The 16,230-nt window shown below is 40.6% G+C and overlaps 1 protein-coding gene across 1 annotated transcript in view; it reads left to right on the top strand.

Annotated features, from left to right (window-relative positions):
- The window catches only part of GDPD4 (glycerophosphodiester phosphodiesterase domain containing 4), a 142,132-nt gene that overhangs the window by 98,941 nt on the left and 26,961 nt on the right, over positions 1–16,230 (top strand). The window contains exons 11-12 of the mRNA XM_089305785.1: positions 2,436–2,592; positions 15,214–15,435. Coding sequence (XP_089161911.1) covers positions 2,436–2,592; positions 15,214–15,435 — 379 coding nt within the window. The remainder of the gene's footprint in view (positions 1–2,435; positions 2,593–15,213; positions 15,436–16,230) is intronic.

The raw sequence follows: 16,230 nt of genomic DNA, 5'->3' as shown, positions 1-16,230 counted from the left end.
TTCCCTTGTACTGTTTTTAAAATAAAACATAGCTCCATTCTCTGTGGGATTCTAACCCACAAATTCCAACTATTGTAACCTGTCTTTAATCTCACCTCTTTTCCTCATTTCAGAAAGGTAGCTGGGTCCCTTTTAGTCTGCCCCTCTTGTACCTTTACCACAGTCTGGTATTCACCTAAGGGAAGGAAGCCTATGTGATGAGATATTTTCTTTGATTTGTGTCCTTTATCTTAGAGGTCCTAGTATGTTGCTCTCTGTTGCCAATTTATTGGGGATCATTAGATGTAATTCCTTTATTCTGCCCAGTTTTGTAGCTGTTTATGTCAGGAGACTAAGTCCTCACCCTTCTCATGGTCAGTATAGATGCTTTCTTCATAAGTATTTTAAGGAAAAAGGAATAGAGAGTTTTGTAAGAGCTTCTCTAAAGCAAATAGCAGAACCAGAAACTTGTTTAATGATGCTATTAAGTTTGAAGAATCTAGGACCAAAATGACTCAGGACATGTGCCTAACAAGTGTACAGTGGCCCAAGGTATCTGAGGCAACAAAGATCGATTTAGCAGTAATTTATTGATGAAGTATTTTATAAAGGGCAGTGCCTTTAAGAAGCAACAGTCCCAGAGAGGCTGGGAAAAAGAAAAGGGACAGGGTTTTACATCACAGAGGAAGGGTTGTGCTTTAAGAAACAACAGCCCCAAGGGGCCGGTGCAGTGGCTTACTTGGCTAATCCTCTGCCTACAGCACTGGCATCCCGGTTGCTCCTCTTCCAGTCCAGCTCTCTGCTGTGGCCCAAGAAGGCAGTGGAGGATGGCCCAAGTGCTTGGGCCCTGCACCCGCATGGGAGACCAGGAGGAAGCACCTGGCTCCTGGCTTCGGATCGGCATAGCTCTGGCCATAGTGGCCATTTGAGGGGGTGAACCAACGGAAGGAAGACCTTTCTCTCTGTCTCTCTTTCTCACTAACTCTGTCAAATAAATAAATTTAAAAAAAGAAAAGAAAAGAAAAAGAACAGCCCCAGAGAGCTGATTCTCTAGAAGCAACATCAGCCTCAAAGGGCATCCCAGACCTTAAAGCTACATGAGGAACTAGCAGCAGTGGTGTCTTGCAGGTCTTGTGATTGTATTGTGCTAGCCAGACAGGAAGCATGCTGGTTAGGGGTTCAAGTGCTTATTCTGAGAAATTTGTAGGATCACCAGGTGTGAAGAGTTCCCTGTGAGAGAAAACTCAGAGGAAAAAAAAAAACTTAGTTGAATGTACATTTTATTTTGAATTGAGGGAAGGAGGGAGGGGAAGAAAGGTGTCCTTTTCCCCTCTGTGCCTGACTAGAAAAAGGATCAGAAAAATACAGGCAGATTGTGTGAATTCCTGGTTGGTATGCTTCCTGAGACTCAATACCCCATGTTATCGTCAGCCCCATTTTCTTATGCTCAGGCCATTACTATAACCACTGCTTCCCCCTATGCCAGAAAACCCCTAAATAAAGAAACTGTTTTTTTTTCCAGCATCACTGATGTGATTATATGTCATGAAAGATTGATTCCTAGATCAGAAAGATACTGACATCAAATTGCAAATGACTTGTCCTTAGTCCTTTGCTGAGATTTGAGAGGTATTAAGGAGCCCTAGTAGGACTTGTAACATTGAAGGACTTTCTGGGTCTGTCATGGTGGCTAATATCAGTCTATCTACCTCTGCCCCCCCCCCTTTCCCCAAAAAAAAAACCTTTTATTTAAGAAATACAAACTTCAAGCATTTCATAAGTACAACTTCATGAATATAGTGATTCTTCCTGCTATACCCGCTCTCCCACCCACACTCCAACTCCTCCTCCTACCTCTCCCATTCTCAGTCCCATTCTCCAATAAGATCCTTTATCCTCTTCTTCATACACAGAAGACCAACTCCATACTAAGTGAAGAGTTCAACAATTTGCATGAAAAAAAAATTTAAAAAACCAAAAAACTGTTCCTCAACAGTTGAGACAAGGGCTATTCAAAGTCATTGCTTCTTAATTTCACTTCTTTTTTTTTTTTAGAAACTTATGATACATCTTTTGTGAGCACTTAGACATAATTATAATACAACTCTTCGAGGACAGAGGTCCTGCATGGGAAGTTAGTACACAGTAATTCCTGTTGTTAATTTAACAATTAACACTCTTATGTATGATGTCAGTGACCACCGGAGGCTCTTGACATGAGCTGCCTAAGCTATGGAAGCCTTTTGAATCCACAAACTCCATCAGTATTTAGATAAGGCCAAAAGCAAAGTAGAAGTTCCCTCCTCCCTTCAGAGAAAACTACTTCGTTCTTTGATTACCACTTCTTTCCACTGGGATCTCACCAACCGAGGTCCTTTATGTAGGAGATTTTTTTGCCACAGTGTCTTGGCTTTCCATGCCTGAAATTCTACCCTCTTTTCTACCTCTGCCTGCAGTTTTGATAATGTGCCTTTCCTCATGCACGACTATGATCTGAGAAGAACAACCAATATCAGGGAGGTCAAGCCTGAAGTTGCAAATGATCGTCCTGTCTTCTTCAATTGGACATTCCTGTCGACTCTGAATGCAGGCAGATGGTTTCTAGATCCATGGGTAAGAAATGTTCCCCAGTTCCACAAACCTGCAATGAATCCCTCTTCTGTGAAGGGTCATGTGCTGCTCCTGGAAATAAAGACCATAAGTGAAGACAGGCAAGTGTACACAGTTTCATCCCAGTTCTGTAGCAGGACTATGGAATTGGCAGGAGATCTTTTCTGGTAATTCAATAGATCTAATTTCTACTTTTGCCAAAGTGTCTGAAGATAAACTTGTAAACTTATTCTTGTCATATAATTCCTTTTTATTCAAGAATTTCACAATTTTAATGTGTCCACATGTACATATTATTTCCTTGTCTTTTTTTTAGTATAGATGAGGTGACTGGGAGACATTTTTTTAAAAAGATGTTTATTTACGTATTTATTCAAAGGGCAGAGTGAGAAAGAGAGAGGTTGAGAGACAAAGAGCATTTGAGGGAATTAGAGGAAGGGGAGAGACCAATCTTCTATTTGCTGTTTTACTTCCCAAATGCCCACAACAACCAGGGCTGGGCCAGCCCAAAGCCAGGAGCCATGAACTCCAGCTGGCTCTCCCACATGGGTACCAGGTACCTAAGTAATTGAGCCATCATCCTCTTCCTTCTCTGGTACATTAGCAGGAAGCTGCATTGGAAGTAGAGCAGCTGGGAATTGCACCAGCACTCCAATATGGGATACTGGCATTTTAAGATTCCTTCTTGCTACTCAACAAACTTACTGAGTACCTACTAAGTACTAGACACATGAAATACAATGATGAAGTAATACATCTCTAGCCCTAATGGAGTTCATAGACGAGTATTAAGAAATAGAGAACTCACAAGATGGTGGAATAGGGAGGGAGTTTACTGCTGTAGACTAGGGAAAGATAGTTTAAAAAAACTGCAAAGAGTGCAGTCTCAAGGAAGAGTTAGGGAGAAATCTGCAGAGGAAACTCCACACAAATTAGAGGGAACCTGTGGACCTACGTGTAAGGTATGGATGCACATAATTCAGGATCCCAGCAGCCAAGAGTCTCAGCACCAACTTTGGAGAGTGAGGTGAGACCAAACTGCAGCACCCCAAACCACTGGCTATAAAGCTGCAGGAAGAGACTGGTGTGAGTCTCGATAGGAGCCCTGTGGGGGACAGTGTACCTGCCAACCTAGAGGGATAATTTCTCACTCCCTGACCACCTGGCCCGGACATGCTGTAATCAGCCAAGAGAGGGCCAGTGCCATTTTGGACATACGTAACAGCTGTGCCAGCTCATGTCCATGCACCCAGCAACCAGCTGAGAGGAGGCACCTCAATCTGGCTGGGAGAATTGACAGGGGGCCAGATGCTGGAATTGTGGGAGCCCTGTGTGTTGATACTGTGAAAACACTGTGGCTATGTGAGAGGGCTCAAGGTGTGGCTGGGTCTTTGGGCAGACACTGTGGGCAGGGCAACTCCACATGCTTGGGGCTCCCTGATTCCCTGGTGTGGGTCATTGCTGCAGGATCCATGCTCACACCAAGGACTGCATGGATCCCTTGTGTGGTTTTTGTGGCAGCGCAGATGAATATTATACCCACTGGGGCTAGTGCCCAGGCAGTAGTCTCCTTGGAAGAGAGGAGGTGAGCATGAGACTATGCCAACAGTGCTGATCAAACTTCCTCTCTGATTTAAAACAAAAAAAATTTACTATGCTGCTCAGCTTGGGTGTCACCTTGGACACTCCCTTCACTGTGGAACACTGAGCAGAGCTCCCTGGCCACACCCAGCACATGCTTCTGGGTATTCACTGAAAGAGGTGGCACTCCACTAAGCCATAGAGGTATAGTCCAAAGATGAAGCCTTCATGGGGGAAAAACCCAACAAATATCTCCACAAATGCCAAAAAATAAATGTGTCAATTAAAGAAACAAGAATAAGGAAGACAACATGACACCCCAAAGGAACACAACACTTCAGTACTAGAATGTGAAGATAAAGAGATTGAAGAAATGCCAGAAACAGAATTCAAAAAGTTGATTGTAGGATTACTCAGAAGTACTCAGAAGCAAATTCATGAATTAAATAAATCTGTACATAACATGACTGAAAATTTTTCACACAAAATTGAGATTCTGGCCAGTGCCGCGGCTCACTTGGCTAATCCTCTGCCTGCAGCATCAGTACCCCCCATTCTAGTCCTGGTTGGGGCACCAGATTCTGTCTCGGTTGCTCCTCTTCCACTCCAGCTCTCTACTGTGGCCCGGAAAGGCAGTGGAGGATGGCCCAAGTCCTTGGGCCCTGCACCTGCATGGGAGATCAGGATAAGCACCTGGCTTTGGATCAGCGCGGTGCGCCGGCCGTGGTGGCCATTGGAGGGTGAACTAACGGCAAAGGAAGACCTTTCTCTCTGTCTCTCTCTCTCTCACTAACTCTGCCTGTCCAAAAAAAAAAAAAAATGAGATTCTAAAGAGAAACCAAAATGAAATATTGGAAATGAAGAATTTAATAAATCAAATAAAATATGCAGTAGAAAGCCAAAACAACAGACTCAGTGAGGCAGATGAAAGAACATCTGAGGCCGGCGCCATGGCTCAACAGGCTAATCCTCCGCCTTGTGGCGCCGCCACACCGGGTTCCAGTCCCGGTCGGGGCGCCGGATTGTGTCCCGGTTGCCCCTCTTCCAGGCCAGCTCTCTGCTGTGACCAGGGAGTGCAGTGGAGGATGGCCCAAGTGCTTGGGCCCTGCACCCCATGGGAGACCAGGAGAAGTACCTGGCTCCTGCCATCGGATCAGCACAGTGCGCTGGCCGCAGCGCACTGGCCGTGGCGGCCATTTGAGGGTGAACCAACGGCAAAAGGAAGACCTTTGTCTCTCCCTCTCACTGTCCACTCTGCCTGTCAAAAAAAAAAAGAAAGAAAAAGAAAAAAGAAAGAAAAAGAAAAAGAAAGAAAGAACATCTGAGTTAGAAGACAAATCTCTGGAAATTTTACAGTCAGACCAAAAAAGAATAAGAAATTAGAAAACTAAAACAGCAGTGTCAGAGATTGATGGGATACTATCAAACAACCCAACATATGGGTCTTAGAGTTCCAGGTGGCATGGACAGAGAGAATGGATTAGAAGACCTTTTTAGTGAAATAATTACAGAAAACTTCCCTAATTTGGAGAAAGAAAGATATCCAAGTACAAGAAGCACATAGAACTCCTAATAGACATGACCAGAAAAGATCTTCATCACGACACCTTATAGTCAAACTCTCCACAGTAAAACATAAAGAAAAGATTCTAAAATGTGCAGGAGAGAAATGCCAGATTACTTTCAGAGGATCTCCAATTAGACCCACAGTGAATTTCTCATCAGAAACGCTACAGGCTAGTAGAAAATGCAAGATATATTCAAAGTTTTAAGAGAAAAAAAAACTGTCAACCTAGAATACCATACCCTGAAAAGCTCTTGTTTATGAATGAAGGTGAAACAAAGATCTTCCATAACAAACAGAAGTTGAAAGAATTTGTCATCACTCATCCAGCCTTAGAAAAGATGCTTAAGGATGTGCTACACACAGAAACACAGAAACCTGGTCATTACTATGAAAGAAGCTGAAAGCAGAAAATCCTCCACTAAAAATACAAAGGAAATCCAAAGTAAACATTAGGAATATTTATGGAAAAATGACAGGATCAAGTCATTAGTTATCAATAGTCACCTTGAATGTAAATGGCTTCAATTCTCCAGTTAAAAGATACAGGCTGGCTGAATTGATTAAAAAACGAAACCCATCTGTTTGCTGTCTACAAGAAATATATCTCACCAACAAAGATATGCAGACTGAAAGTGAAAGGATGGAAAAAGATATTCCACGGCGACAGAATCCAAAAAAGAGCTGGTGTAGCCACCCTAATATCAGACAAAATAGACTTTAACACAGAAACTGCTAAAAGAGACAAAGGGCACTATGTAATGATGAAGGGATCAGTTCAACAGGAAGATATGACTATAATAAACATATATGCACCTGATTACAGGGCATCTAGTTATCTAAAAGAAATGTTCATAGGTCCAAAGGGAGACATAGACTCCAATACAGTAGTAATAAGGGACCTTAATACCCCACTTTCAGCAATGGACAGATCAACCAGATGGAAAATCAGCAAGAAAATAACACAGTTAATCAACACTACAGACCAAACGGACGTTACAGATATCTACAGAATTTTTGTTCCTACAATTGCAGTATGCACATTCTTCTCACCAGTGCATGGAACTTTGTCTAGGATAGAACATATGCTAGGCCATAAATCAAGTCTCAGCAAAATCAAAAATATTGAAATCATACCCTGCATCTTCTCTGACCACAATGGAATGAAGCTGGGAATCAACAACTCAAGAATATCTAGAACATATGCAAACACATGGAGACTGAATAGCATGCTCCTGAATGTACAGTGGGTCATAGAAGAAATCAAAAGAAAAATAAATTCTGGAAACCAATGAAAATGATTTGTACCCCCTTGTTTATTGCAGCTTAATTCACAATAGCTAAGATATGGAATCAACATTAATGTCTGTCTACTGAAGACTGGATAAGGAAATTATGAGATATGTACACCATGGAATACTACACAGCTGTAAAAAAAATTCTGTTTGCAACAAAATGGATGAAAATAGAAAACACCATACATAGTGAAATAAGCCAGTCCCAAAAGGACAGATACCGTATGTTCTACCCAGATTGTGATAACTAATAGAGCACTTAAAAGGTAATCAGTAGGCCGGCGCTGCGGCTCACTAGGCTAATCCTCCGCCTTGCAGCGCTGGTACACTGGGTTCTAGTCCCAGTCAGGGCGCCGGATTCTGTCCCAGTTGCCCTTCTTCCAGGCCAGCTCTCTGCTGTGGCCAGGGAGTGCAGTGGAGGATGGCCCAAGTCCTTGGGCCCTGCACCCCATGGGAGACCAGGAGAAGTACCTGGCTCCTGCCATCGGATCAGCGTGGTGCGCCAGCACGCTGCGGCGGCCATTGGAGGGTGAACCAATGGCAAAGGAAGACCTTTCTCTCTGTCTCTCTCTCTCACTGTCCACTCTGCCTGTCAAAAAAAAAAAAAAGTAATCAGTAGAAGTGAAGTTGACGCTGAGATGCAATGACTTTGAACAGCCCTTGTCTCAACTGTTGAGGAACAGTTTTTTGTTTTCTTTTCATACAATTTGTTCAACTATTTACTTAGTATAGAGTTAGTTGTATGTGTATAAAGTTAATTAAAAATAGATCTTGGTGTAAAATAAGAATGGGAATAGGAGAGGGATGAGGAAGAAGGGTGAGAGGGCGCATATGATGGGAAGAACCACTGTGTTCCTAAAGTTGTATTTATGAAATGCATGAAGTTTGCATTCCTTAAATAAAAGTTTTCTTGGGAAAAAATCTTACCACCAGAAAAAAATAGACAATTGTAATAAAATACTTTATAAACTACAGTTAATTTGAGATTGCTTTAAGAGCACACAAGAACAACTTCTAAGTAGGGTATTCTGGAAGGAGATATAGAGGCTAATAATGCTTGTGGAGAATGAATATTCCCTCTTAAGGAAGATGAAGAATATGGACTTCAAAGATAATGCCATTTGTGCTAAGGAAAGATCAATGCTTTTTTAAGATTTATTTATTTGAAAGTCAGAGTTACACACAGAGAGAAGGAGAAGCAGAGAGAGAGAGAGAAGGGTCTTCCATCTGCTGGTTCACTCCCCAGTTGGCTGCTACGGCTGGAGCTGCGCCAATTTGAAGCCAGGAGCCAGGAGATTCTTCCAGGTCTTCCATGTGGGTGCAGGGACCCAAGGACTTGGGCCATCTTCTGCTTTCCCACGCCACAGCAGAGAGCTGGATTGGAAGTGGAGCAGCCAGGATTCGAATTGGCACCCATATGGGATGCCGGCACTGCAGGCGGCGGCCTTACCCACTATGCCACAGCACTGGCCCCATGGGAAAGATCAATAGTAAGGGGAACCATAGACAATAATGGTGGTGGTGAGAGAGAGAGAGAGGTAGGGGAGGGGAGGGAGAGGAGAGGGAGAGGAGGGAGGAGAGTTGAAGGAAAGGAGGATGTGAGGGAAGGAAGAAGAGTAGGTGGGAATTAAGGAGGGAGGGGCAGGATAGATAGGAGCTAGATTGAGATTATAATAGGAAAAACATGTTGAAGGGAGATTATACGAATGCTTAAATAAGTGATTTGAGAATTATCCTTGAGTATTTTGAAGTGGGTAAAAGGTTAAATTTGCAGTGTGCAAAGGTCAGTCTGCCTTCTCAAGATAAAAAAAACAAACAACTTCTAATTACAGTTTATCTTTTTCCTAGGAAAAATCTCTGTGACCTAGGTTCTGCCTAATCAGATATACTCATTTGGGATTTCAGTTTTGAAAATAAACATCTCAATTGTATAGACAACAGGCATCTGGATTACTAGCACATGTGGTAGCAGATAGAGCAAGCTGTGGGGGTCAGCTGTGATCATAAGTCCCTTATCAGATAGTAGTGTAATTAATAAAATAAACTTCAAGATAGTTTTGATTATGTACTAACAGTAGAATGGATTTTTATTTGATGTTGATCCTGAGGGCCGTCTGGTAACATTTCCTGTAAAAATAATGAAAAGTGAATAAATATGTAAAGATGGCCTTTTCCAGTGAGATTTCACTTCAAATTCATTCTATTAGCTCATGTAAATATAAGAACTAGGTGAAAACGGATTTATAATAACTGTAGCTCCCCAGAATGTTTGTCTTCTTAGGGGTCCATAACTCATAAATTCTGTTTTGTTATATGAAAACAATGACCTCCTCTATGTCTATGTGTAGGCTCCATAATATGTCTCCTCATACATACATGAATACATGGGCACATAAAAGCAAGAGATGCTCAATTAGCATGTATATGTTAGATTACTTAGCCAGTTAATGTTTTTATATATATCTTCTAGAGGGGAAGGCTGTTATTTTATCTTATATGTAATATATAGCTGAGAAAAGTCTTATGATTTTTAGAATTAAACTTGAAAATTTCAGGCTGAAATATTTGATGAAACAGTGGGGTTGATGAGTATGTGGCTGATAATTTTAATTAGTAATTTTCCTTGGTAGTCTTTATTGGGACTTAGTGATCATTAGTTGTGTTTCTTAGATTTATTTATTTTCAAGGCAGAGTGATGGTTGGGGAGGGAGAGAGAGAGAGAGCTTCTATCTACTAGTTCACTCTCCAGATGCCTGCTAAGGCCAAGACTGGGCCTGCACTGTAGCGTAGTGGGTAAAGCCGCCACCTGCAGTACCAGCATCCCATATGACACCATTTCGAGTCCCGGTTGCTCTACTTCTGATCCAGCTCTCTACTATGGCCTGGGAAAACAGTAGAGGATGGCCCAGGTCCTTGGGCCCCTGTGCCCATGTTAGAGACCTGGAAGAATCTCCTGACTCCTGGTTTCGGATCAGTGCAGCCCCGGCCATTATGACCAACTGGGGAGTGAACCAGCAGATGGAAGACCTCTCTCTCTCTCTCTCTGCCTCTCCTTCTCTCTGTGTGTAATTCTGACTTTCAAATAACTAAATAAATCTTTTTTTTTTTCAAAAAGCAGAATTAGAAGTACAGAGTAGCCAGCATTTGAACTTGCTACTCTAGTATGTGATGCAGGTGTCCCAAGCAGCATCTTCTCCACACTTTTCCTTTAAAGACAACACTCATTTTTTTTAATTTGTTTAAGATTTTTTATTTATTTTACAGGTAGAGTTACAGACAGTGAGAGAGAGAGACAGAGAGAAAGGTCTTCCATCCGATGGTCCACCCCCCAAATGGCTGCAATGGCCAGAGCTATGCCGATTCAAAGCCAGTAACCAAGTGCTTCTTCCTGGTTTTCCATACGAGTGCAGAAGCCCAAGCACTTGGGCCATCCTCCACTGCTTTCTGGGGCCACAGCAGAGAGCTGGACCAGAAGAAGAGCAACCAGGACTAGAACCGACACCCATATGGGATGCCAGCACCACAGGTGGAGGATTAACCTAGTGTGCCACGGTGCTGGCCCCGACAACACTCATTTTTCATGTCAGTGGTCATAGTTAGAACTGTGAGAACTATGTAATTTAATATTATGTTGCTTTGGTTTTCAAATATTTTTTCAAAACCATCTCCTGTTGTAACTATCTTGTATTGATTGTAACTGGTAGGGTTGAATATATTGTATATTATTGTAACAAATTTTGGTGGGTGATTTTTGAGATTAAGATATTTATTTTGGCATGTGTAGGTTGTATGCTTATAGTAGTATTTAGTCATGCTGTTTTTGTGGTGACCAAGAAGTATCCTGAAAATTGAGATTCAAATATAATTATCTAGTGAATTTATTTTTATGTACCATTGTAGGGCTTTCTTTATTGTAATTAGAAGGTGGTTGAAAGAGTGTTAGCTTGCAACTTATAAGATTAGGAGGATTGGCTACTTTTTCACAGCAAAGCAATTAATTGTGAAGGTTATTTTGGTGACCTAAATCTATGATCCAATACCATCAAATTACAACAACATTGGGGAAATTCTCTAAGACATTGGCATAGGCAACGAGTTTTTGGAAAAGACAACAGAAGCACAAGCAATCAAAGCCCAAAATAGAAAAATGGGATCACATCAAGCTGAGAAGCTTCTGTACTGTAAAAGAAACACTCAGCAAAGTGAAGAGGCAACCAGTAGAATGGGAGAAATATTTGAAAACTATGAAATTGATAAATGATTAATATCCAGAATCTACAAAGAGCTCAAGAAATGCAACAACAACAAAACAAGCAATCCAGTTAAGAAATGGGCAAAGGATTTGAACAGGCATTTTTCAAAAGAGGAAGTTAAAATGGCCAACAGGCACATGAAAAAATGCTTAGGGTCCCTAGCCATAAGGGAAATGGAATTACAACCCAATGAGATTTCACCTCACCCCGTTTAGAATGGCTCTAATACAGAAATCAATAAACAGTAAATCTTGGTGAGGTTGTATAGAAAAACATGCCCTGGCCAACACAGTGGCTGACTTGGCTAATCCTCTACCTGCGGCACCAGCACCCCGGGTTCTAGTCCTGGTTGTTTCTCTTCCAGTCCAGCTCTCTGCTGTGGCCTGGGAGGGCAGTGAAGGATGGCCCATGTGCTTGGGTCCCTGCACCCGTGTGGGAGACTGGGAGGAAGTACCTGGCTCCTGGCTTCGGATCAGCACAGCGCCGGTGGTGGCAGCCATTTGGGGTGTGAACCAATGGAAGGAAGACCTTTCTCTCTGTCTCTTTCTCACTGTCTATAACTCTCTCTCTCTCTCTCTCTTACTAACTCTGGCTGACAAAAAAATTTTTAAAAATTTAAAAAGAAAAACATGCCCTAATTCACTGTTAGTGGGGATGTAAACTGGTACAGCCACTGTGGATGACAGTATGGAGATACCTCAGAAAGCTGAAAATAGATCTACTGTATGACCCAGCAATCCCACTCCTGGGAATTTACCCAGATGAAATGAAATCAGCATATGAAAGAGTTACCTGTAAGCCCATGATCATTGTGGCTCAATTCACAATAGCTAAGATACGGAATCAACCCAGATGTCCATTGACTGTGACTGGATAAAGAAATTATGACATATATATATATATATATATACACACACACACACACACACTATGGAATAGTGCACAGTGGTTAAAAAAAAAGAAATTCTGTCTTGTGATAAAATTGATTCAACTGGAAACCATTATACTTAGTGAAAATAGCAAGCTCCAAAAAGACAAATACCATATGTTTTCCTTATCTGTGGTAACTAATAGAGTATCTAAAATGTCATGTAGAGGATTGAAATTGACATTTTGAAATTTAACGATTGTTTCCAGCCCTTGTCTCTACTGTTGAGGAACAATTTTTTTCCTCATACTGTTTGTTGAACTCTTTATTTAGTGTAGAGTTAATGAGTATAAAGTAAACTGAAAATTAAAAAAAGTAAATTAAAAATTAAGAGTGGGAATAGGAGAGAGAAGAGGAAGAAGAGTGGGAGTGCAGGTGCGAGGAAGGGTACAGTGAGAAGGTTCAGCAAGTCAACAGATTGACAGGCATTAGCTTTTAACTAAAATGTAACTTAAAATTTAACTTTTAACTAAAATGTAATGGATTAAATTCCCCAGTCAAAAGATTCAGGTTGGCTGAACATATTAAAAAAAAAAGATCTAAATATGCTACCTACAAGTAACTCACTTTACTAGTAAATATACACATAGTCTAAAAGTGAAAGGCTGAGAAAAGATATACCAGGAGAATAGAAACCAAAAACAAATAGGAATAGGTATCCTCATATCAGATGAAACATTTTAAATCAAAAAGTATAAAAAGAGGTAAGGATATTATATATTGATAAAAGGATTGATTAAGAAGATATAGCAATCATATATTCACCCAACACAATACTATATACATATTATATAATATAGACCATATGTATATATATAATATATATATATTAAATACTGTTAGACCTAGAGGTAGAGACAGACTCCAATACAGTAATAGTGGGGACTTCAATACTCCACTGTCATCAATGGAGATTATCCAAGCACAAAACAAAAAGATACATGAGAGTTAAACCATAGTATTGAGCAAGTGGACATAAAAGATATTCATGGAACTTTTCACCTAATAGCTACAGAATATATGTTCCTCTCCTCAGCACATGGAACATTTTCTAGCATAGACTATATATTAGTCCACAAATCAAGTCTCCATAAATTTAAGAAGATTGAAATCATACCATGGATTGTCTCAGACCACAAATGAATAAAATTAGAAATCAACAAGAACTTAAAAATGCATGGAAATTAAACAACATGCTACTAAATAACAAGTTATCATTGAAGAAATTAAAGAAAAGTGAGAGAAAGGGCAATTTGTTTAGGAGGCCAATGGAAAGATAAGAGTAAATAGCAAATGTGCACATGAGTATGAAAACGCAGTGGTGCAGAGAGAATACTTGAGTTTTAAGAATATGTGAGGAGTTACTGCTTCTTCCAGAGGTAGCCTTTTATGGCCTACACTGGCAAATGGTCTAAAATTGGCAAATGGTGATAAAAGTACCATCTATTAAATTTAATATAGCCAGAGTTTGTATGGCCTGCTTTGTGTAATGCAAAATGCTTATTGCAAAGAGTATTTGACACTTTCAGCAATGAAGTAATAACACTCCAGTAGAATCAGTAGATAGGGAACTAATGTGAATTGTGTGCTTTCCTATGTACCAAGCATATTCCAAGAAAGTATAAATATATTTAATCTTAAAAATAACTGTAGGGATAATACATAGATACCTCTCCCCTTCCCCATTTTGTAGTTTGGGAAGTTAGAAGACTTTAAGAATTTAAATGCTTTTCCCTGCTGTAGGTATTTGGCCTAACAGTTAAGATGCCAGTTGGTATATCTGCATCTCATTTTGGAGTGCTTGGATTTGTAGCTTCCTCCTAATGCACACCGTGGGAAGCAGCAGGTGATGGCTCAAGAAGAGGGTCTCTGTTATCCATATGGGAGATCTGGATTGCATTCCTGGCTTCTGGCTTTCAGCTTTCACCTGGCCCAGCCCCAGCCATTGAGGGTATGTGGGGAAGTGAACAAGTAGTTCTTTTATTGTCTGTCTCTAATGAAATAAATTTTTTGAAAGATTTATTATTTGAAAGACAGAGTTTACACAGAGGTAGTGGGGATGGGGATGGTTTCTGTCTGCTGGTTCACTCCCCAGATGGCTGCAGCAGCTTTAGCTGGGTCAATCCAGAGCCAGGAGCTTCTTCCAGGTCTCCCATGTGGGTGCAGGGACCCAAGGACTTGGGCCATCTTCTACTGCTTTCTCAGTTTATAACAGAGAGCTGGATTGGAAGTGGAGCTTCTGGGACTTGAACCAGCACCCATATGGGATGCCAACACTGCAGGCAGTAGCTTTAACAGCTATGCCACAATGCTGGCCCAATCTGTTGGAACAAATTTTAAAAAAATAAATGGATTTACCAAGGGTGCACAACAAGAAGTGTATGGAGCCAAGATTTGAGCTTGGGTCTAAGATGTGAAAATAACTACAGAAGGCAGACTGAGATACCAGAGGCATTAAAATAGACCATTGGGATTTAAAGCTCTTGAACTATCTTTGTTTCAGGAATAGTTAAGGAAAGTTTAATGAAAGAGATATCATGTGAAAAAGTTGAGGGTAGGATTTTAGCAGGTGGATGTAGCAAGGAAGGAAAATAGAATGGGATTGAATCCAGTTCAGTTTGAAGACAAAGCGCGTGTTCTTCCTTTTACACAAAACTAGAACAGTGGAAGCACATGCAGGAAGCCAATGTGACTGAAAAGAGATGTATTACCTTAAGGTGGGAGACAAAAGGCTGGAAAGAAAGGTCAAGAGCAGAATGACGTTCTTTCAGTGCAAATACACAACAGGTTCTAGAATACAGAATGAATCGTTCCAAACACCATAACTACTGGTAGAGATCACATTTTATTTCCCTTCCGGGCACCCTTTATGTTACAACTAGTATTTCAGAGGCTAGATTGAATGGTAATGGAGCAATATGGAGCGATGTATGGGACTACATAACAGAACTAGAAAACGGTTTTGATGGGAACCAATGTATTCTTTGATGTATTTATTTTTAGCGCAGACCATATTTCAATATGCCATACCAATCAGAGGCTGATAAACGCAGAGCAAGAAATCAGTCGATTCCAAAACTAGATGATTTGTTGGAACTTGCAAAGAAGGAAAATAAATTTGTGATATTTGATCTTTATGGCCCTCCAGCAAAACATCCTCTCAGACACTCATTTGTCAAGCATGTAACAAAGGTGATCCTTGACTCTAAAATTGAGCCACATCTGGTATGTCTATCTCGATATTTACAGTAGAGGTTGGGATGTGGGTACCTTGTCCTACAAACATAGTAGTTGAATTTGACCTACCTTGTAATTCTTGTCTGAGATCTTTAAGTAACTTATTTCTATGGAAGTGGAGATTGTTATAAACAGCTACATGAGATAATCTAAGAGTGAACCAGAGAAAGTTATATGAGTAAGGAAAAACATTGAGTCTATTTACTATTCTAAACTACATGAAATATCAGCCCCAGTGTTAAAGGATTGTGTGTGGAATAGCTATGTGATGTGACCTGCACGTCACCAACATAGATCTGTTAGAAAGAGCCTGAGTAACCCTGAGGATTTGAGGACTTGACTTTCCTGAATGTTATAGAAAGACAACTGGTTCTTAGTTGAGCTGAGATTTACTCCACGTGTTTTTCAGAAGTGCTTTTGAGCAGTTAATTGTTACAAATAACTTAAATTCTCAATATGGGAGTTTTATGAGTAAAAAAAAAAGTCTCTCTTGTAAATAGAACTGTTTCCACAGATGAATGGTAGTAGTATCTGTCAGCAGGAAACGACTCCTTACAAGTGATTTTTAGAATCATCAACCCCAGATTTTTTTGGTTACTACCTTCATCCCATAATTAGCAACTCTTTAGCCACTTGGTAGTATGAGGTTTTCTGTATACAGTGGGCTCTTGACACTTAATGTCAACTTGTGGATGGAGCATCCCTAAGAAAACTCAGCTCTAGAACAGCCTTGCTGAAAACCCCATTATAAGAGTTCATTAGTTAACATTAGATCAGATTGTC

The sequence above is a fragment of the Oryctolagus cuniculus genome, chromosome 1, assembly GCF_051225735.1.
Source record: "Oryctolagus cuniculus isolate XC-2025 breed Fujian yellow rabbit chromosome 1, ASM5122573v1, whole genome shotgun sequence".
Lineage (NCBI taxonomy): Eukaryota > Metazoa > Chordata > Mammalia > Lagomorpha > Leporidae > Oryctolagus > Oryctolagus cuniculus.
The sequence above is the reverse complement of the archived record's forward strand: the minus strand, read 5'-3'. Positions and strand labels throughout refer to the sequence as shown.